At 42.3% G+C, this 23315-nt stretch overlaps 2 protein-coding genes across 6 annotated transcripts; one reads left to right on the top strand and one right to left on the bottom strand.

Moving 5' to 3' along the window:
* Nucleotides 1–5931: 5931 nt before the first annotated feature.
* On the top strand, nt 5932–20030 carry hcfc1a (host cell factor C1a). 5 transcript variants are annotated; one of them, XM_030418587.1, is made up of 28 exons: nt 5932–6092; nt 7283–7483; nt 8047–8195; nt 9256–9416; nt 9538–9746; nt 9995–10079; nt 10200–10306; nt 10404–10583; nt 10685–10927; nt 11033–11181; nt 11271–11453; nt 11532–11753; nt 12148–12252; nt 12366–12582; nt 12941–13077; nt 13175–13322; nt 13477–13697; nt 13928–14753; nt 14920–15068; nt 15195–15329; nt 15425–15632; nt 15880–16155; nt 16247–16353; nt 16448–16582; nt 16668–16853; nt 16983–17280; nt 17380–17443; nt 17547–20030. In XM_030418587.1, the coding sequence occupies exons 2-28, from the start codon at nt 7288–7290 to the stop codon at nt 17584–17586; spliced, it is 5136 nt and encodes a 1711-aa protein (XP_030274447.1). In that variant the 5' UTR covers nt 5932–6092; nt 7283–7287; the 3' UTR covers nt 17587–20030. The 5 variants fall into 5 exon arrangements, with proteins under 5 accessions (XP_030274447.1, XP_030274446.1, XP_030274443.1 ...); XM_030418586.1 differs by having other exon boundaries at nt 10685–11181; nt 14923–15068; XM_030418583.1 differs by having other exon boundaries at nt 10685–11181.
* LOC115582572 (ras-related protein rab7) lies at nt 19359–22529 on the bottom strand. Its single transcript, XM_030418589.1, has 5 exons — nt 22438–22529; nt 22023–22149; nt 21689–21907; nt 20085–20210; nt 19359–19978 (listed from the first exon to the last, which is right to left on the bottom strand). The coding sequence occupies exons 1-5, from the start codon at nt 22491–22493 to the stop codon at nt 19892–19894; spliced, it is 615 nt and encodes a 204-aa protein (XP_030274449.1). The 5' UTR covers nt 22494–22529; the 3' UTR covers nt 19359–19891.
* Nucleotides 22530–23315: the final 786 nt, after the last annotated feature.

Below are 23315 nucleotides of genomic sequence, written 5' to 3'. Positions count from 1 at the left end.
TGGTCTACGGCAGTCCATTAACGAGGACTGTTAGTGCATTTATAGGGCTGCCTGACTGGACATTTACTTGATTGTACTATTGAGTAATTAATTGCTTGATTTGATCAGTAAAAACAACCCCCAACTCTGATAATGTTGATTAGACACCGCAGTACACAATGGAACACATTGCACTGTGGCCTAAAAGAGTGGTCAGGAGCCAAAAAGGGATTGCAGGAATTTATCAATCGTATCCTGTTCTTATCCCATCACTAGCATTTTGGCAGAAAGGATGCAGTCAGGAAGGAAGGGCATTGTTTTAGATTCAGATAATCCAGTCATCAGAGCTATTACGAACGCTAATCACATTCAATCTGCCCTTGGGTAACCCGCTTGATGTTACCATTCGGTTGGATGATCTCTACCTTCATTATCGTATCAGGATCAAGAAAGGATTAAGCTGTGTTGTGCATGGCCTTCTGTACAAAACATCTAAGGCCATTTCTATTTTTCCACACCAGAATCAGACATGAAGGTCATTTTTGACTTTGAGGTAAGTGAACAGTTTGGAGACAGACAATGATACGTGTTAAATGAAGTGAGGAATAATCTGTGACCATCTGCTTACTGATATGTGAAATGGAGGCTGCCTCTGTGTGACCATATTGTAACCCTGCTACGAGGAGCTCTACAGTATCTACTGGATATAAACACAATTTATATGATGAACAAAAGCTTACACAGAGAGTAGAAAGAATCGGTTTCTCAAGCACGATCTGAATCAGACAGGTAATGCAACACGTCTACAAGGAATTTGCCCAATTTGCCTCCTTCATTTTGAAAGACCGACCTAACAGAGGACTGGCACAAGGACATGCAGAGGACGTGCACTCTGGAAAAGGCTGCTGCTGTGACAGAGTTAGTTGTTATGGAGGATCAAAAAAGCCCCTGACTGACTGACTGACTGACTGACTAACTGACTGACTGACTGACTGACTGACTATTTAAATAAATAAATTGGTAAACATAAATAAATAAATAAATATGTACAAAAATAAATGTATTGATGACAATTCATAATGAATTTTATAATTGAATCAATACCTTCACATACATTTTAACATATTATTTTTGGTGAATTTACCAGCATATTAGATTATTTATTGAGTCATTTATGTATATCTCTTTTTGATTGTGGGGGTTTTCGATCTTCCATGAGCTATAAAGTTGCAAGGTAGACACTTGAGTGTCTGTAATATCATAGAAGTATTATCATTACTATCAATGCACTCAGCCGTTATTACTATTAATGTTATTGTAGTAGGCCTGTGTTATGGAGCAACATGGTCTTAACCCTTGCATTGTCTTCACTTTTGGGACCCTCTGGTATCCCTCGGGTCAAATTGACCCGGGACATATTTAGGTTTTTAAAAACAATGCTGAAATAAAATGTTTACTTCATTAACCATTAAAATAAATTGTCTATATCACAAATTCAAACAATAGAGGTAACATATGTGTATCTAAAGATTGCAATCAGTCTGTATTAGAACACAATTAAAAGTGGAAGTGTGATTAGTTTTTTGTCATTGTTGGCTCTTGGGCTGCTCCAGTGAACGCCTGTGGTGCTCCTTGTGGTGCATATTCCGAGTGAAGGCCATCTTCAAATTCACCTTCAGAATCAGAATACTCTGAATTGATATCTAAATTATGTTTGTTTATTTTTTTGTTTTTATCTTTGTGTCTGTATGTGTGGGCATGTTTTTTTGTGTTTCTGTGTATGTGGGTCAAACTGACCCAACGACCATATCAAGGATGTAAATGTGTGAGGTTTGTAGCATGTGTGCTCAATTATTTTGTTTTGTTTGTGCATGTTTATGACAGAAAATAAGCTAAGGCTATTGAGTTTCAGGTAAAAAAAAAAAAAAAAAAAGTATACAAAAGTTTGAGACGGGTAAATTTGACCTGAATACCATACAAGACGGGAAAGCTAAAATGGCTAAGCTGTCTCAGCTCAGATTTACATGGCTTTAAATCAACTCCTGGTCTCGGTATGTTGCCCAAAAATAATATAAAAAGTAATATACACTTCAGTATGTTAGTAGGTATAGGAGATTATATTAAAGGGAAAAAATAATACTACAAATGCAAAAGACACCATTTCAAACTAAACCACACAACAACCTTAAACATTACTCTGATGAACACTGTAATAATAAAGGCAACAGACTTTCAGAATAAATGGCTGGTTAGGAAAACTCTGAATATGACTGTAAAAACCTTGCTTCATGTAACAATATTTGAAATAGGTTTTTCATGAGGTGGACAAAAACAACACAGAGTTTTAACTATAATTGATGATTATGTTTCAATGGTTAGACATTGTCAGCTCCTATTGGACCTAACAGGAAACTTTAGGAAAGTTTTCATGTGTTTTTTTTCCCCCTAAAAGTCTTCCTGTAGATTAATGAGGTTTTGCATATGACGACATCACACATGGTTGAGGACAGAAGGATAATAGGCATTTGGAGTGGTAGAGTGGGAAAACACAGGCTTGAAAGAACATCAGGGTGGAAGTTTGTTCTGTCATCATAAACAGTCTGCCTTGAGTTTACGTGTAATTAATACACTACTGAACTTCAACCTAGTCCAAATACAATGTTTTGACTTCTGTATAATGATGATTAAATTGTTAATTTGGTCACAAAATGTTGGGGCCTTGAATCCAAAATTAGCATTATATCACACAAGAAAATGTTGTTCTTAGAAAAAGCTGACACACTGATTAGCAGTGATGTCTGCGGTGGATAAAACCCTACATACACCTCCTCAAACCTTCCACCTCCTGCTGCTATAATACTTGATCTATCTCACTTGTGAGGCTTAGCGTCACGATCTCTTTAGGCGTTCAGAGCTCAGTCCTCCAGCCGTTTCCTAAGACGCTTACTGAGTGTAAACCATTACATGCAGCTCAAATCAATGGTGAAGGTCAAGGTGTGCGTCTGAGATACACTGACCTGTATAGCTCTGCTGTGCACGCTCTCGCTGGATGACGCATGCAAGACCTTGATTAGAATCCCAATAGGTTCAGTATAGGACAGACAATTGAATTACAAGTGAATCTAGGTTTTGTTTTTTAAATCACCAATACTTCAATAAGCGAATTGCTGAAAATGAATAGTGTGCCATGACGTCCAGTTAATCATAATGATGATAATAATGACTGAAACTGATTTAGCGTGGAAGATTTCATCAATTGGAAAATGTTTTATCCGCTAATCCAATCAGTATCTCAATGACGTGACTAATGAACAACCTGTTTGTAAGAAATCAGAAGAAATCCCTTTTCCCCCAGAGCACGTGAGAAGCACACTGACACGTTTTCACCAACTTAGTTTTGTTTTCTGCTTTTTCTTGAATTCACCTGAAATCAAAACATGTAAACTATGCTACAGAATTACAACAATCACCAAAGAGGAGGAAGTGGAGGTTCTCAACTAGATTGGTGGCAACGTCACACCCATCGACCCAGCGGTGGCCATTTTATTACTGACTCTGTGGGGGCGGTGGTTCTGGGGACACACATCCAACAGCTACAAGACTGAGAGGGATACGGAACTGTATGTGGCATGATTGAAACACATAAACTATAAACATGAACATTACAACAAGCATGTTGTATTAAACACATTTTATGAAGTGAGATAAAAGGTGATGATTGACCAGTAATTCTAAAGTTCGTTCCATATTCTTTTCCGGTCTTGACATATCTATCTATCTATCTATCTATCTATCTATCTATCTATCTATCTATTCATTTTTTTATTCTCCTCTTTGTTTGATTGTTTCTAACCTGTTTTGACTTTTATTGTGAAATCAGCTGTGTCTTTAGGTTGAGACGCAGCAGGTCAGAGGTCAGCTCAGTGCCAACCATAGCACAATATATAAAATGACACAATGCACAGAGGAAGAAAGTGCCAGGAGTGGCTTTAATCTTTACATGATAGAATTCATGAAATGTAACTGCTGTCTAGTCTTCAGTTCTACTGTGATCTGTTCAGCTTTCAGTCAGTGTAAAGTAAATTGTGACATGCTTTTGCATCATGCTGTTACTTCTCCACAACCACGCCAATGGTACAGTCTACCCATACAGGTGATTTATTTCAACAGGTTTTTGGGGGTATTTTTATGGCTTTATTGATAGTTCAGCTGAAGATATGACAGGAAACAGGGGGAGTGACACGCAGCAAAGGGACCCAGGCCGGGAGTTGAACCCAGGTCCGCTCCAACTGAGCTAAACGGCGCCCCACAGGTGATTTATTTCAACTAATCATTAGACCTCTTCTCAGGGCTGTGGGGCTACCTACAGACTGTGCTTGATTGACATCTACATGACTCCCCTTTAACTTTGTTGCAACTATTAGATCAGGAAAAAATATGCAGCTATTCTGGTGACCTCGTCTAGCCCAACTCCCAGCACAGCTCAGTGCATCTTCAACCTGCAGAGGTATAATCAGACAGAATAAGTGACAACCCCTGAGAGGGCGAGCAGGGACTTTAAACTCCAACTGACTATTTACACAAATAGGATCATTTGAATGAAATGAACCAAAGCCCATTCCTTGCCGCTGATTTATTCACACATAAAATGTTAATTTCAAGCTGCAGACCACATTCAAAGCAAAACAAAACACTGCAAGTCTGTCATCTAATGGACAAAAGGTGTATTGCATAAAAAAATCACATTTGTTTTCCAAACAGAATCAAACATTAAAACATTTGAATGAGGCTGTGCTAAATACTGCAAGCACATTCATTACAAGCTATTATTTTTTGTCAATAATACTAATGCTAATAATACTGATAATTGACTTATAATTTTATATACGTATACCGTATAGTATAAGAAGAAGAAAAGGAGGACAAGATGAAGAAGAAGAAGAAGAAGAAGGAGAAGAAGAAGAAGAAGAAGAAGAAGAAGAAGGGCATAAAGTGATTTGTGCAATATTTTTAACTCAATATTTAGAGGATTGAGTTGAGGATAGGGATAACAGAATTTGGATCTGGCAATGTGGATCATCTCATATGAGTTCAGGTTATGGCTGAGTTGAAAAACAGTGAAGGGATTTGAGAATCTACCAGTGACATGAGGGCAGGACGCAGATCCTTCCAATAATGTGTCAGCTCTAAAGACACATCCCAGTACTGTAATGTTCCTAATTTCTTTATAGCTAAATTAGATTCTGCATTTTCTAATCCTTTCTGCGTCAAAGAGGTCAGTTTTGAAATAAATGGGGATTATCATGAACCCAATTTAATATGCACTTTTACACAACCAGACCCTGGACCACATACAGATCTATTTCTTCAAACCAAAATAGATAGAGAGGTTTTATTAATCCTTCAGATTTCTTTTTAGTTTGAGAATAACAGAGGCATGTGGCTGGACACAGTGTTTTGAAACAGAGGTACACTGCACTGGGCTTTATTGATGTTGATGGTGTTTCAGTAATGCAGCAGCTGTATCAGTGGAGGGCGCACTGATGGTGGGTGTGGGCGTGGCAACTTTAATACGTGCGAGCGTTAAATCTGTAAATTAGTGCTTGTACACTATTATTGTGCATGTGTGGAGATATCTAAGTAGATTTATGTCGGATGAAAAGCATCAGCGGCATCGGTGTTAAAATAAAAGTTGTAACAGTACGGATGTCGCCATCTTTAGTAAGGGACAATAAGCCCAGTGCTGTAACACAACTTGTTGTAATTTGCTGAAACTCCGCATACTGACTGCTATTTGTCTGCTTAGTGAGTATTTCAAGTGTCCTTTGAAGCCCCTCACCATACATAACATATTCCGCCTATTCAGAATGGCAAATAACGAAAACTGCATATGTGTTTCTGTCTGAAATGATTAGCGAGCGGGTCTCTGTCGCCATGTTTACTTTGGGTGACGCCAACTCTCTTCCATTTTCCTCCGCCTCTGGTTGTCAAGAAGATGGCAGCTTCCAGGCAGGCATGAGAGGAAATACTTCTTCAAAAATCGAATGAATTTGGATTATTACCGCAAGATCAGACCACATACCCGTGTTTTTGCAATCACTGCATCGAAAGAAGTAAGTAGAGATCTGAAATATATGCGCCTTTCTCGGTTTGTTATGTTTTGTTGTTGCATACCGTCCGGCCATTTTTCTTGTGGGAGCTGTAGAACTAGGCCGATGTCGAAAAGATGGCTGCTTCCAGAGACGGCATGAAACATAATAACACTCTGTTTATGCAGTTTATTTCAGTTTAGCTGCGTCTAAAGAGTGGCGTTGCAACTGCATTTATATCAGGTAAAAAATGCATGCCAAAGTAAGACGAAATCACATTGCATTTAATTGTAAAATACGGCGACGCTTTGACAGATGCCAGCCGCACAGCTAACGCTGTTAGCTTGGGCAAATTAGGTTGAGCGACTAGCCGCTAGTGCTAACGGAGTACAGCTAGCGTCAGAAACAATTTGAATACTGCGATTACACTCAAATGTTTAAGTATATTTCAATAAATTATTTCGACTGATCGTAAGACATATGATTTCTACACGGTTGCGACTGTAAAAGTAAGCTTAAGTTATTTCCTAATGGTAATATTTGCGTTAAAGCGGTTGCACAGAACGCTTAGCTTGATAGCTACAATATGGCGACTCCCAGAGAAGCATGAAAATAGCCGACTCTTGATAACGGTTTCAAATGTGGGTTAATTCTGTGTTGGAAGTATGTATGGTTTTGCTTTGTCCGTCCGCTATTATTGTATCGAGTTAAATTTTTATTGTAACGTATTGCTTTGCTGGTGTACTTGGCTAGCTATCATGTATTTTTCTTTCTCATTCGCTTCCGCCATTTTTCAGACTGGCAGTAGCGTTAGCGGGGGTTTGTTTGGCTGCAAGATGGCTGCTTCCATGGATTGAATTCAATGGTTGGAAACAACTAATAGCTAGCTAAGATATAACTTATATGTTGTAAATATGTTGTGTATCCATTAGCACAACTGTAACGTCGATTGTAACTGAAGGACTGCGACCCAGTACTCGCTCCAATTTCCACAAAGTCTCTTCGATTGTGTTCCTTTGATTGAATGTATTAGCCAGAGCTAGCAGCTAAAGCTAACAGTTAAGCTTTTCAGCCGCTGTGGTCGCTCTAACTGTTTAAGAAGTTGGCTACAGTGCACGATCAGATGCTGCTCTTTAGTCTCTAAGATAGTTCATATGAAACATCACGATTACTGTGGAGGTGAAGACATGCGCTTTTATTATTTCTTCTGACAGAAGTCATGTCTGCCCCTGGCTCCGCGGTGTCTGGGACCACGGCGTCGGTTCTGCAGCCGCGGTGGAAACGGGTCCTCGGATGGTCCGGTCCTGTTCCCCGGCCCAGACATGGTCACAGAGCTGTGGCTATAAAGGAGCTTATGGTTGTCTTCGGCGGTGGAAACGAAGGAATTGTTGATGAATTACATGTATACAACACTGGTAAGATGAACTTTGTGTTTATAACTTTATCGATTGTTTATTTGCAGCAAGCATGATGGTTTACTGAACTAATCTACAACTAAAAAATCACATACAGTGCAATTACACATTGATTCTTCATCTCGAAACAGTTACATTTTATTTGTAAAGATCGATTCGTGACGTGCAGAACTAAGTAGTATATAGGCCTCAGCAGGCCAGGTTGATCGTGTCTGATTAAATCTGGCCCCCTCTACTGGAGGAAAGGTTGTAATGCACGTTAAAAAAGGCGGGCTAAAATAAAATGGATGATGCTGGTTGGTTTAAGCCTATCTGCCCCAATTTCCTGCACTTAAACCAATAACGACAGGATCATTCAGCATATCTAGTGTATGTCCCATTAATTTTAAACACAATTTGGATCATTTTCCATTGTTAAAAAGAGAATTTTAAGGGGTTATACTAGTCAGAAACTAACAGCTTTGTTTTGGTCATAACAAACTTCTTTCATATTTTGAATGACTTGTTATTAGTAAGCCTCAACTGATAACATCACTGCCATTATTGTGTTTTTTTTTTTCTAGCAACAAACCAGTGGTTTATCCCAGCCGTCCGTGGTGATATACCCCCTGGATGTGCTGCATATGGTTTTGTCTGTGATGGCACAAGATTGCTGGTGTTTGGTGGAATGGTGGAGTATGGGAAGTACAGCAACGATCTCTATGAACTACAGGTAATGTGTCTGCATTAAAATTGTGTTTCTAAATTATATTACCTCATATTTTGGGGGAGGATTGGCATACCCTGATAATATATTAGTAATCAAAAGTGTCGCGCTTACATCTGCCTCAGGGCAACCTTATGTTATAAAGGAAGTAAAACTCAGAGATACATTTATTAGATTCAGGACATTTATTAAGGGAAACGCATTAGAAATAAACACATTTTTTCAGAACATTTGCATCATGCAGCAAGCACAGTTTTAGTCATATACCCTGGTGATACTGCAATTGAAGCCACTATAGTTTAAATATTACTTGGTAGTTGCTTACATAACTACAGGGCAGGTAAGTCAAAGTAATTAAGTCAATCTTGATCTTGAAGTTTCACTATTGTGCATCTTAAGTGAATATGCTACATGTAGTTGAATGTGTTGAGTAGTCATTGCGGTGCCAGTATGTTTGTTCTGAATGTTCACTTCAAAAAAATTGAATTAAATGATAATGTTACGAATCCCACACTGCTATGGGTGTGAAAATTAGTCTATTCTTAGATGCGTCATGGTTCTCTCAGAATTAAGTTACATAATACTAATTTCCTTATTCAGAATTCAGATGGTTCACTCCAGCAAAACAGCAAACTACTCAGCTGCTCCTTGTAGAAAAACTACAGTGAAGTTACATTTTGATGAGGAAGGTACAATCTAAAGAGCTAATGGTGTCAATGCCTGTTTTCAGTTAAACCATATTTAATTAACCAATCCTTCAAGTGCCAAAATATTGTAAATTCTCCAATTACAAAAGTTTCACTTTGTACACAATGAAGGAAGTTAAACATACTGTCTGTTACTTGTTATGATATAGGTACATTCTAATGCTAGTGGTAACTGGGAAATTAAATAACAAATAAATAATTATGCAACCTTTTAAAATAAGGTTATTGGTAAAATAAAGTCCTCACTATCAGATTGTCTACATAGGGAATGAGGTCAACTCATGACTTGTTTGTTACAGCTTTGGCTGTGACCTTAAAAAATCAATACTATGATGTTTTGACCCTGGATTCTGTTACAGGCCAGCAGATGGGAATGGAAGAAGTTGAAAGCAAAAAACCCAAAGAATGGACCCCCTCCTTGTCCTCGTCTTGGCCACAGTTTTTCCCTGGTTGGCAACAAATGCTACCTGTTCGGTGGACTGGCCAATGACAGTGAGGACCCAAAAAACAACATTCCCAGGTACTGATTTCTTTCCAGCAAGAAACTGGGGCTGCTACATCTGCTGACTGATTGTCCTTGAATCTAGAACATGAGTTAGACTTATGATGTCTGTGGGGTTTTTCTTTGTTGTTTTTCTCAGATACCTGAATGATCTGTACACACTTGAGCTTCGTGCGGGTTCCAGCGTTGTTGGATGGGATATACCAATCACATATGGAGTTCTGCCTCCTCCCCGAGAGAGCCACACTGCTGTGGTATACACAGAAAAGACGAGCAGGAAATCTCGCCTGATAATCTATGGAGGGATGAGTGGCTGTCGTCTCGGAGATCTGTGGACACTTGATATTGGTAGGTTTCTAAAAGTATGAATGGCAAAATGACAGCGCAGAAATTATAAGTGCTCTGCTTGTGCCTGTCAGATGCAATATTGCTATTTACACTCAAACAGACTAAAGAAGACTGAGCATCATCAAACTTTCAGAGAGGATAAAAAGTCCATACTTGACAATGATGTGTGGGAATTTGCCCTATCTGTGATGCCATGTTTTATGTGGTTGCATGTTATTTAACATATTTCGGCTGATGTTTGTCCCCAGATACTCTGACATGGAACAAACCTTCAGTAAGCGGGACAGCACCGCTCCCCAGAAGTCTTCACTCTGCCACCACCATCACAAACAAGTAAGAGAACTGCTGCACCTAACCAATAACTTACTGAATATTGGGTTTAACCATGTATGAATTCTCAGTAGAGTACGTTGTGCTTGGTAGCAGCATCTCATTTAATTTCTCATTGTGCAGGATGTACGTTTTTGGAGGATGGGTACCCTTGGTAATGGATGATGTCAAAGTGGCCACACATGAGAAGGAGTGGAAGTGCACAAACACTCTTGCCTGCCTAAATCTCGGTTTGTGAAACTACACCTATTATAGTAGAGTTCACTTTGAAGAGGTTTGAATAAAATAGGTTTTGAGTTAAATGTTAAACCATGTGTTTGTCTGTAGACTCCATGTGTTGGGAGACAGTGTTGATGGATACCCTTGAAGACAACATCCCCAGGGCCCGTGCTGGCCACTGTGCTGTGGCCATCAATTCAAGACTTTATGTTTGGAGTGGCCGTGACGGTTACCGTAAAGCTTGGAATAACCAAGTCTGTTGTAAAGACCTGTGGTACCTGGAAACTGGTGAGTTTGCTTTCAATTAATTGGTTTTGTCATTAAGTGTGATTTAATAGGCTCAGGTTTTAAAATGATGTTGTTAAATTTCTTGCCTTCCACTTTTCCAGAGCGACCCCACGCACCAGCCCGGGTGCAGTTAGTCCGTGCCAACACAAACTCCCTGGAGGTTAGCTGGGGTGCCGTTTCAACTGCTGACACCTATTTACTGCAGCTGCAGAAATATGACATCCCTGCAACTCCTGCTGCAGCCTCGCCAGTCATGAGTGCAACTCCCTCACAGCCTTTGAACTCTCCGAAGAGCCCCGCACCAGCTGCTGCAGCACCCTCTGCTCAGAGTCTACAACAGACAGGTATTATACTAGTTACCAATGATTCCTCTTTTCCAACTCCTTGTTGTCCTTACAAATGTAAGCTCACCAGCTGCAAGTCTAATCATTGGTTACCTTATTTTACAGCTGTTTTGAAGGTCGCAGCTCAACAGTCTGCCACAGGCGCATCTGTTGTCACAGTCCGCCCCAGCCAGCCTGGGAAATCCCCTCTCACTGTGACATCACTTCCTCCAGGTGTCCGAATGGTTGTGCCAGCCCAGACTACACAAGGATCGGTATGACCAATTCTGCACTTCATTTTATCTTGTTTAAAATTTTGGTTGGTGTCTGTGTTAAAAAAATTCTTTACTTTTTCTGCTTTTAGCCAATTGGCAGCAGCCCTCAGATGAGTGGCATGGCAGCTTTAGCCGCAGCAGCTGCAGCAACACAGAAGATCCCTCCCTCCTCTGCAGGCACTGTCCTCAATGTTCCTGCAGGTGCCACCATTCTCAAGACAGTAGCTGTTTCTCCTGGCACAGCCACAGTGAAAGTGGCTTCACCAGTTATGGTAAAGATCCCACTAAACTTTATCATTTCTAATATTATGTGTCACAGGTCAATTCTATAAATAATGTTTTGTTTGTAGGTCAGCAACCCAGCAACCCGGATGCTGAAAACCGCTGCAGCCCAAGTCGGCACAGCAACTGCATCCTCTCCCACCACCACCAGACCCATCATCACAGTGCACAAATCTGGTGCCGTCACAGTGGCCCAACAGGCCCAGGTGGTAACCACTGTGGTGGGAGGAGTCACCAAGACCATTACACTGGTCAAGAGTCCCCTCACTATGGGCAGCAGTGGCACTCTGGTAAGAAAACAGGACTCTATGGAAATTGTATAACACAATGTCAAACTAGCACTCTGAGAGCAACCTTTGGTGCTTTCACACGCATGCTGTAAATCATGGGATCTGTAAATATTTTTTTCACACTGTGAAAGTGTGTTAGAGTTTTGTTGTTTAAGTCCGGTCACAAGATGGTGACTTGCTTTGAGCATGAACCAGTGGGGGAGGGAGTAAAGGTTGGTCTACAATGACTGTTGGAGAACTCTTCTAAGAAAACAGGGAGCATGGTGATCTGCATGACTGTCAGTCTTAGTGCTAGGATGATTCATATAGCCACCAGTTTGGTGGTCCATCTCCCCTGTGCTGTCAGATGTGTTCTGGTGACTCATGAACTTGAGCCTCTTTCCTATGTCGGCAGATCTCCAACCTTGGCAAGATGATGTCTGTGGTACAAACCAAGCCAGTGCAGACATCAGCTGTCACAGGCCAGGCTTCCACTAACCCTCTCACACAGATCATACAGGTCAGCTATCTGCATGAGTGCAGGAAAAAAAAGGATGTAGCTTAAAACTTCTGAGACAGGCACCAGATGTCTTTCTTCAGACGGTTTACATAACATCAGCCTCTTTTCTCCAGACAAAAGGTCCCCTCCCAGCCGGCACCATCCTGAAGCTGGTGACCTCCGCAGATGGCAAGCCCACAACCATCATCACCACTTCCCAAGCAGGAGGCACAGGAAACAAGCCCACTATCCTCAACATCAGCGGGGTCTCTCCTACCACCACGAAGCAGGGCACCACCATCATTAAGACCATCCCAATGTCGGCCATCATGACCCAGCCAGGCGCTACAGGTCTTAACTCACATAAGTCTCACATCTACTTCAGCATGCACATTTATGAATGAGATCAGTACTTAAAAATAAGTGACGTTCATTCTGTTACGGATGCTTAAATGAAATCTGAACCAAACAAACTTCTTGGTCAGTTGGTTAATTTTCTGGGCGAATGTTGATGGCACTCCATAACAGAAGTAGTATTTGATTGTTTTAATAGTGTTTCCTACAATGGCTTAAACATTTTTGGCAGTTAGCAGGAATAAAAACAAAATATTTACAGTCGTGAATTAACCACGGTCAAGTATGAAAAAAGGGTGTCTTGTTGGCGTAATTGGTGGAAAATTGATATTCATACACGCTTATGTTCTTGCAGGTGTGACAAGCAGTGCAGGCATGAAAACGCCTATCACAATTCTTACCACAAAGGTGATGACCACTGGAACTCAAGGTAAAATCATCACCGCAGTGCCCAAACTTGCCACTGCAGCTGGCCAGCAGGGACTGACACAGGTAACTGACTCTGTTTGTACAGTAGTAATAGTATTTGTTTTACTGCTCATTTATGTTTAAACTTTGGAGTCTCATGCTGTATTGTGTGTTTCTCTAGGTGGTTTTGAAGGGTGCTCCTGGACAACCTGGCACTATTTTGCGCACTGTGCCTATGAGCACAGTGGGTGGTGTTCGACTTGTTACACCAGTGACTGTGTCTGCAGTTAAGCCCACTGTCACAACTCTGGTGGTCAAGGGGACTACTGGTAAGAGATGCCATGTTCCTGTGGTTTTGTTGACAGTGATATGCACTGGATGACATCTTATTATCACAGTTGTTCTGTTTTTTTTGTTTTTTTTTACTTTGTATTCAGAAATATTTGTTTTTTAATTTTTAAATAACCTTTATCATCCTTCCAGGTGTCACCACTCTTGGCACAGTCACTGGTACAGTCTCCACCAGCCTTGCAGGAGGCACTGTGGACAGTTCCAATGCCTCTCTGGTCACCCCCATCACCACACTGGGAACCATCGCTACCCTGTCCAGCCAGGTCATCAGCCCATCTGCCATAACTGTGTCAACTGCTCAGACCAGTCTAACTTCTGCCTCCACACTGCCCTCCTCTACCATGACAGTGCAGGTAAGACTGCATACATTTTTGTATGTGTGCCACAAGCCTTACTTTACTCCATTACAACCTAAGAAGACTACTGCCCTACTGCAAATCTTATGGCATTAATGACTATTTCTGTCACTACAGATCAATGAGAAAAACAATGGGATAAAAGCTATAGAGTGGAAATAAAATGATTCTATATTTGATATTAAAAACATGCTATGACTGTAATCGCTTTTCTCTCTCCTGCCTAGAACCAGCCCACCCAGGTGACTCTAATAACAACTCCCAGCGGTGTAGAAGCTCAACCAGTGCAGGATCTACCAGTGTCCATCCTGGCTTCACCAACCTCTGAGCAGCCCAGCTCCACTGAGGCTGGAGCAGCTGGAGAGGGCTCTGGAACCGTCACCCTGGTCTGCTCTAACCCGCCCTGTGAGACCCATGAGACCGGAACCACCAACACAGCCACCACCTCTTCTGCCACCATCGGAGCAGGACAGGTCTGCTCTAATCCGCCCTGCGAGACCCACGAGACCGGAACCACCAACACGGCCACCACCTCCTCTGCTACAATTGGAGCAGGACAGGTGTGCTCTAACCCGCCCTGCGAGACGCATGAAACGGGCACCACCAACACAGCCACGACGGCATCGTCAAACATGTCTGCGCTGCGTGTGTGCTCCAACCCACCATGCGAGACCCACGAAACTGGGACAACTAATACAGCTACCACAGCATCCTCTAACATGGGAGGAGTCCAGCAGCTGTGTTCCAACCCCCCTTGTGAGACCCACGTCACAGGAACCACCAACACAGCCACACAGGCATCGTCTAGCATGAACGCAGGCCAGACGAGCACCACACAGAGAGCGTGCTCCAACCCACCCTGCGAAACACACGAGACGGGGACCACCAACACCCCGTCCACGGCCACCTCCAGCATGGGAGGTGACCAGACCAGCACTGCGACAGGCATGGTCCAGACAGTCTGCTCCAACCCACCCTGTGAAACACACGAGACTGGAACCACCAACACGGCCACCACGGCCACCTGCAGCATGGAGACAGGAGAAGGCACAGGTACCACCACATATACTTTAACTGTCAGCTCGCCAGGATACATGTCATTTTCTTTTCTTGAATGTTATCAGAGTATTAAAATAATGTAACATCTAAAAGTGCTTATTTTGGTAGGTGGTAGATGCCATGTCAAGTCTAACTTTAATTCTGTGTTTGTATCAATCAGCAGCGCAACAGACGGAGGAGGGAGCAGAAGATACCAGCAGCACAGAAGCAGCCTCAACCACTGCAGCCACTGGCATAGTTACCACCACCCAGGGCAGGGCCATCACTACTGTCACTCAGTCTACACCCGCCCCCGGACCCTCTGTACCTGTAAGAAATGCCCTAATGTACTTTCAGAATTGGCAAATAGTCTGACCACCGCTGCTGTTTAGTTTTAAGGAGCACTTCTGTCTTTAGGCTGCATGTCTGATGATGATTTCTCTTTATTTTCTGCAGTCGATCTCATCGATCACAGAGGGTGTGAGCACTGCTGCCAGCTCCACAGAGGAACCCATGCAGACTGATGAGACGGCATCAGCAGAAGCGGCACCTGCAGAGCAAGCGGCCACTGCCATGGAGACGCAAGCAGAGGTAGATACAGTGTGATGTCACACAAAAAGCCACTATTGACTACTCAATCAAACCTTGAATTCAGTTTTTATATGAGCTGGTTTTTGTTCTTTCAGGGAGAAGCAGCCGCAACAACAGCCTTGAATCTGCCCTCAGAGCTGATGTCTGAGGGCCAGGGGGCCACGCTCATGGTGACAGGGCTGTCGGACGAGGAGCTGGCTGTGACAGCAGCAGCAGAGGCAGCCGCGCAGGCTGCAGCCACTGAGGAAGCCCAGGCCCTCGCTATCCAGGCTGTTCTCCAGGCAGCTCAGCAAGCCGTAATGAGTGAGTTCAACCATAGTCTTGTTTGGTCTGATTGCTCGCTTGTTTTTGTTTTGATTATGAACCATATTGTTAGGATCAATGTCCGGCTGTAGTTAACTGATGGTCCAAACAATTAACATAAGCATAGTGTCTGCAGAAATGGCAGAGGTTGGCTGAAGCTACTGCAACCTCTACAGTGACTGGTCTAGCTGTCTTGATGCTTTCATGATGTAGTTGTGTGAATTCTTCAATCTTTTTTTGTTAACAGATGAGAGTGACTCCACTGGAGAGAGTCAGCAACCCACCAACATCCCCATCATGCTGACCCAGCAGGAGCTCGCTGCACTGGTCCAACAGCAGCAGCAGCTCCAGGAGGCTCAGGCTGCTGCACAGCAGGCCAGCGTGGACACCAGCCTACCCACTGAGGGTCTTGCGCCTGCTGACAGCCTCAACGACCCCTCTGTTGAGAGCAATGGACACAACGAGATGGCTGCCGCTGTCACCAGCGCCGTGGCGTCACTGCTGCCACGTACAACTGCTGAGAGTAAGACTTGAGCTCATTTTGATAATGACTCTGGATGTGTTTTTGTACAGTAGATTAATTTTTTTGTTGTATTGATCCTTATACGTCACAGCACTCGCTCCATCAAGCACATTTGCACCATCTGTATCGGTAGCAAGCCCAGCCAAACTGCAAGCAGCAGCCGCTCTAGCAGAGGTCGCCAATGGCATAGAGGGAGAGGTGAGTCATTGTAGTATTACTGAACATTTGGCTGGTTCTGCTCAGTCAAAGGGACTGAATAAATGTGAGTGTGTATTATTTTTTTGTTTTACAGAAGCAAGGCCCTCAGCCAACCCCGGTGAAGCCTGTTGTAAAGAAGGAGAACCAGTGGTTTGATGTTGGAATTGTTAAAGTGACAAATATGGTCGTCACCCACTTCTATGTGCCAGCAGATGAATCTCAAGGAGATGTAAGTGCCTCAGGAAGCTTTTTTCACATTTCGAAGCCTGGATGTGGTTTTGCTCAATAAATACTGATCTGTTGTTTTTTGACAGGACGACTCTGGCATCATGCCAGATTACAGCCAGATGAAGAAAATGGAGCTGCAGCCAGGAACAGCCTACAAGTTCCGTGTTGCTGGAATCAATGCTTGTGGTCGCGGATCTTTCTCAGAGATATCTGCATTCAAGACATGCCTACCAGGCTTCCCAGGGGCGCCTTGCGCCATCAAAATCAGCAAGGTAAACAAAGCTGTGAAGCGCTTCCTCATCTTCTTATTTAGTTATAGATAAACATAATACATATAAGTGTGTAAAATATGACCACAAAAGCAGCTGTTCTCATGAGCATTTGTCACTGTCCCTGTGCAGAGCCCAGATGGTGCCCATCTGACCTGGGAGCCGCCCTCGGTGACTTCAGGGAAGATTATCGAGTACTCTGTGTACCTGGCCATCCAGAGCAACCAGACAGCCGAAGCCAAGGCCTCCACCCCGGCACAGCTAGCCTTCATGCGTGTGTACTGTGGGCCCAACCCCTCTTGCTTGGTGCAGTCGTCCAGCCTCTCTAACGCCCACATCGACTACACCACCAAGCCAGCCATCATCTTCCGCATCGCCGCCCGCAACGAGAAGGGCTACGGTCCTGCCACCCAAGTCCGATGGCTCCAAGGTGAGTACACACAACAACAAACCAATACTCAGATTTTAATTAGTGAGCAATCCATTAATGTTAAAAAATATGCATCTTAACCATTTGTCTGCTTTGTAGAATCTGGCAAAGATGCCGCCTCTGCGAAACCGGCCCCGAAAAGACCAGGCACCTCTCCAGATACGTAAGTATAGTGTTCATGTTTCACTCTGCACACAGGAATAGACATTTACATTACACTGATGGATGAAACAATACTTACTCTGGTCTTATGTGTGCTCTTGCAGTAAGACTACTGGTCCAAAGAAAGCAAGGACGGACCAGTGAGGTTGCCCAGAGACCCCTCCCAGTCTTTTGTCCTTTTTCCACTCGCTGTCCTTTTATCAGGAAGACTGACCTTCACCCCTCCTCCACCTCCTCATCCTCATCCTAATCTCATCCTCCACCCTCAAGTCTCAGATCAAGACAGCAACGGAGGCAGAACAAGCAAATGAAGCAGAGATGAAAGTCAATCTGAGAGATGTTTTCTGTAGATAAAAACCCTCCTTCCTCCTCGTTCTGTTGGTCGTACTATTTTTAGAGCAACACAAACTTAGAAGCACATTATCTTTTTCAGTCACATCCCCTTCCATCGTTTAACATCTATTTTTTGGCTTGTTTCAGTAGTTGAGCAGTATAGAAGCATTTACATCTTTCACAAACTGGGAGCCAGCCTGAGCGCATTGTTACCCTTTCTTTTTTTGGTCTTTGTTTTGTGAATCCTGGGGGGATGTAGAGAGAGACTACATGTACAGTGTTGAAAAAAGGCTGTGGAGGCATTAGTTTAGATGAGAGGAAAAATCGGTATGGAAACAAATAAAGCACTTGTCCTCAAAGACAGAGGACATCATTTTTTTTTTCCTTTCTTTTTTTTTTTTTTGCTCAAAACAAATTTGCTTCATCGAGAACCAAGTCTATAGTCATCGTACTGGACTCCAGTTTCCTGGTAATGTCATCACTGTGCGCTTTTTACCCCAAGATGAGGACTGGTGGCCGACACTTCAAAGTGGACGAAAAAGAGTGACAAAGGAAGAGATTTGTAGAGAATGAACGACAGACATTGCTAGGACTGAGACTTGCAGCACACACACAAAAAAAAATCTTGCAAAATCTTCCCAAAAAATTAGCAAGCAATGACGCAGAAGATCTTTTGTGTAGTTTATTTTTGTATTTTTTAAGCTTTTTTTTTTTTTCTCCTATGTGTATGTGTATGTTGTGTGCATTTTTAAAAACATCACTTTTTTTAACTGTTGTTCATCCCCATAGTTTGTGTTTGTGGGAAGATGGGTGGCTGTGTTGAGGTTGCCACTATATTTTTAAAGAGTCTTCATTCAGTTGGTTGTATGTTCTTGTTGTTAACAGATGGCGATGAAAGAGAGAAAGACTTTTGTATTTGTTCCAAGTAGAACCGCAGAGGTTATAGGACTGAAGGGAACTTTGAAGTGGACCCAGGGAGAGGAGAGTTTTTACTTTGTTTACTACTCGATGCTTGTGTTGCTTTGTTTGCCAAACATGGAATTTCCTGGGGTATGTGGAAAAATAACATCGGATCTTTTCATACCTCCCCCCCTCCCCCCCCCTAATATCCTGATCAGTTGTCCTACACTTTTTATGCTCATGAATGTGGTGTCTCACCTCTTCTTTAATTTTTAGAATGGCAAATTATATTAGTAGACATATTTTCCCTATCCTATTGATGTATGTGAATCCATTTAATAAATTTTAATTTTTTCCTTCCACGGCTCTGTATTTCAGACTACAGATGATGTGCAAGCTAACTGTGACGTGTAAACCCGTATGTCTTTGAATGGGGGTGTCTTGGGAAGAAAGCTTACATAGCCGGAGTGTACTCACCTGTAAATTAGTTCGTTCATAGAGCAAGAATAAAACAAACAAAAAAAAAACATCTTGGCCTTTTATATAATTACCTGTAACAAACAGTTTTTACATGTTGGTCATCTCTTGATTGCCTTTTGTGTCTTTACTTATAAAAGAAACAAATATATATATATAAATATATATAGTCTCCCTGATTGTTCTAATTTGCTTCTGTCAAGCTGATTCACTGTAGGAGTCTGAATCACTGCTAGGTTCATTACAATACAAACTTGTACAGGGAGTAGGTTTCTGACTGGACATGAGTGTATATCTACTTTGTAAGGGCGGAGTCAGTTGTGATGGTAACAGCCCGGAAGATCGGAGCCAAGGTTCCCGCCTGCCGCTTTTTCTCCGGCCGGCACCTTGGTTTCTGTTTGTGGTTTCTCCCGATTTCTTTCTTAGAAATGAACTTTCTCTTCATATGCATTCATGATTTTTGTGCGTGTCAGTGTGTCTGTTGAACAAAACTAGACATGCATGCAAAAGCAGTGTATTTTAGTAGTGATGCCTTAAGTTAGACCATAAGCTGAAGGTTCTCAAAAAAAGAAAAAACATTTAATGAGTTTGTTCCTCTTTCCATGTGGTATACAATTGTGTCCTTTCCTTCCACAGTACCTTTGCTGGGTCACTATTTTTGCACCCTCGTTAGATAGGTCATCATCAGCAGTGCCGAGGTCTCTCTGAACTTTCCCTCCCACACTGGGACGAGTGCCGCTCAGCACTCACAGGTGTTGCGAGTTTCTCTCGGCTGTTTGCAGGTTATCTGGAAATGTCCTGTATTTTCCAATGTGTGTTTTTTGTACTGTAGGGAGTAATGTATCTTTTATCATCAAAAAATAAACATGTTAAACATAGAGATAGGTTGTGTCCTTCTTTTCACTACAAAGGTTGATGAAACGGTAGATCACCTGTTGTAAGCCGCCCCGAGCGGCTCTCAGAAACGGCTCCTCCACATTGTGATCGTCTTTGGCGCTTCCCTCAAAGTATTCCGCACCTATCTCTTCACACCACTGCCGGGCCTGCCTGCCAGACACCTGCGAGCAAAGACACTGATCACACTCACATGACATGGCAGGATAGAGCCCGTGATGAGTAATACAATGGAACGAAAGTCGGATTGTCGTGTTCTCTACGTCTGGTAAAAGGAATGAGCCCCAGTGATGGCTTTAACTGCTGTCAATGTAACAGAAACTTTACCATGGCCATTTCAGATACATTCTGAAAGCAAAGTATTGTATACAACAAACACACAATACTAACATACGCTTATTTATATAACCCTTGTTGGATACGTGACCTACTGTCTGTGTCAGCGACTGCAGCAAGTATTTGTGGCCAAGTAAAAAAACATGAGGTCTTAACCATCATTTGGTCCGTTGTCGTTCCAGTTCCATCTAATGGTTGGAAGTTGTTAGAAAAACAATAAAAGTGAACTCAGTGACTGCTCCCACAGGCTCCTACTAATGAATTATGGGGTTTTTTTAAACGATACTTGGACTCACTTTACTTGTTAGATTTCATTAATTAGTCACTTGTATTTGTTTGGTTTGTCTTGTGTTTTTCTGTTCTCATCACTACAGGTGCCTTCTGGCACTTGTCAGGCCGTCACTGTAAAAACAAAATGGTTCTAAATATCTTGCTGGTAAAATTAAGAATTAAAAGAATTACCGAGCAGCTCACAGTCAGTGAAATATGCCATTTAGTAAAAACCACATGACATTTTTTTGCTTAGAAATGACTGTAATTATTCATTTTTGAGTGAAGTTGCTGATTCATTTTTAATTAATCAATTGTTTTGCTTCCAGTTTTATCAGTCTGGATTTGAGTGGAGCTCCTTGACCAAGATTTGACAGGATATCCCCGACGTAAACAAGCAAAACTTTGGTGAAAATATAAATCGCCTTGTGTCAACATCATGGCTGATTCCTGTGGGCTGGAAGTAACAGAAATGAACAGACAACAATAGAGCTGTATCAAGTGATTTGATTAAAGGTGCAATATGTAAGAACCGTGCAGCTAGCGGTACTATCGGCTCACTCGGTTCTAGCCTGGAGTTCAGAGCACCGGGGGAGTGTTGGATGGACCATCACCTCTTGGGGTACCCTGGCTAATGGCTAGCTGGTTAGCATGGTTACGTCAATAGATGTGTCTTCAACACAACACGTGGATGTTTATTCATTCTTTTGGGTCATTTAATTTAAAAGGTTTTCAATTCAATTTCTTCCACGTTGCGACTGCCAACCAGATTCAGTTAAAACAGTCTTGATATGATGAACTCACAGCCATGTTTCGTCATTTCCCCCCATCTTACATTCATCACTCACATGACATAAATGCCATTCATCATTTACAGACAGTGGCCTCAAGGGTGGAAATGCCAAAAATTGATTGTGAATCATAAAATAGAGTGACTGAGAGTGATAAACTGTTACTTGATAGGACTCCTACTCCTCACAGTCTCTTGGCAGCCTGTCTGTGGTCCATTACTTCACACGAAGACGCCTCCACTGACCTCCCTGTCGCTCAGGTCAGTCTTGTTTCCCAGCACGATGAAGGGGAAGCCGGCTGGGTCCTCAGGTTCGGCCTGGATCAGAAACTCCTTCCTCCAGCCCTCCAGGGCCGAGAAACTGGCTCTGGATGTGACATCGAACACCAGTATGCAGCAGTTGGCTCCTCTGTAGAGAGGAGTGCCCAGAGACTGGAACCTCTCCGTCCCCGCTGTGTCCCACATCTGAGGGACATTTGTGTGTTAGTGCTCTGAATGTCCATACGTGGACATATATGGTGTGTATATGCTGTCTGTATGGTGTGTTTCAGTGTGGCTGAGCAGGTGCACTGGGGAGTACCTGCAGGGTCACTGTGTCCCCGTCTATGCTGACTGTTTTGGAGAGGAAGTCAGTCCCTACAGTGCTGCGGTACATGTTGGTGAAGCGGTGATTTACATATCTGTTCATGAAGGAGGATTTTCCCACCCTGTATGGAGACACACACACACACACGCGCACGCACGCACACACACACACACACACACACACACACACAGGTAAAGGCACAACCCTCAAATCTATATTCATTGAGCCGTTTTATCACTGCTCTGTCAAATACTTAAATACTTTTGTGTCCGTTCATCCGGATTTACCGAGATTCAAAGATTAAAATACCAAGGGTTAAATGAAAGTGAAACAAATGCCTACGGAGAAAATACATCCACATTTTTCATTACAAGTGAAATAAGAGTTGACACAAGTTAGTTGATGTTACCCAGAGTTTCCTATGAGGATAACTTTCAGTGTTACTGGACGTTTTCCCTCCGTCATGTTCACGTCTGTGAAGGTCCGGGTCCGCTGTCTGCTGCTACTGCTGCCTTTAAGTGTTCCTCGTAAATTTGCCTTTCGGTTATTTGCCGTGCGGCCCACTTTCAAAGTTACCTTTTGTTATTGTTTTGTTTGATGAACTCTTTCACTATATATATATACAATTTTTTAATTCCTAACACGAAACCCTGAAGCCCTCTCTAAAATGCATGAAGTACAATTCTGGTAGAGAACCCTTAATAAGACAAAAAAGTCTATGTATATATATATATACATATACATACATACATACATACATACATACATACATACATATATATATGTATATATATATATATATATAACATCTCTTTCTAAGTTCCTAAAACTCAAACAAATAAGAGGAGGAATGTCCGTGTTGTCAGTGAATTTAATAGACAAAGTTAGAGTTTGAGTATTTTGGTGGCTAATGGTTTATTTCAGAGATAACCGTGACAGAAGGCTACCTGATCTCTTCAGGTGTCATTGTCCTTCGTTGCTCCCTATCTTCCTAATTCCAGTTTTTTAAACAGCCTTTGGAGGCACCACATCACAGGCACATACAGAAGCTGACCTCTGAGTCACAACTAGAGACACACCTTATTGCACAATGAAAGTGAAAAAATAATCGTAAACAACTGAATAAAGCACAGAAGCACAACACTTAATACCCCCATGATGCACCAGATAGATAGATAGATAGATGGATAGATAGATAGATAGATAGATAGATAGATAGATATTTGGTATTTAATTTTAACCTGAGAATGTAAAAATGCACAATTATTTTAAAAAATGGGCATTACA

The sequence above is a fragment of the Sparus aurata genome, chromosome 6 (assembly GCF_900880675.1).
Source record: "Sparus aurata chromosome 6, fSpaAur1.1, whole genome shotgun sequence".
Lineage (NCBI taxonomy): Eukaryota > Metazoa > Chordata > Actinopteri > Spariformes > Sparidae > Sparus > Sparus aurata.
Note: the sequence above shows the minus strand (reverse complement) of the source record. Positions and strands in the feature narration are given on the sequence as shown.

Excerpts from the sequence above, each read along its gene's own strand:
- hcfc1a (XM_030418583.1), top strand. The coding sequence starts at position 7,288 with ATGTCTGCCCCTGGCTCCGCGGTGTCTGGGACCACGGCGTCGGTTCTG. Across the intron at positions 9,417-9,537 it reads CCAAAAAACAACATTCCCAG|ATACCTGAATGATCTGTACA; the intron begins GTACTGATTTCT and ends TGTTTTTCTCAG. Across the intron at positions 16,354-16,447 it reads CCAATGGCATAGAGGGAGAG|AAGCAAGGCCCTCAGCCAAC; the intron begins GTGAGTCATTGT and ends TTTGTTTTACAG.
- LOC115582572 (XM_030418589.1), bottom strand. The coding sequence starts at position 22,493 with ATGACGGAGGGAAAACGTCCAGTAACACTGAAAGTTATCCTCATAGGA. Across the intron at positions 22,150-22,437 it reads ATCCTCATAGGAAACTCTGG|GGTGGGAAAATCCTCCTTCA; the intron begins GTAACATCAACT and ends GTCTCCATACAG. Across the intron at positions 19,979-20,084 it reads CTCGGGGCGGCTTACAACAG|TACAAAAAACACACATTGGA; the intron begins GTGATCTACCGT and ends TACTCCCTACAG.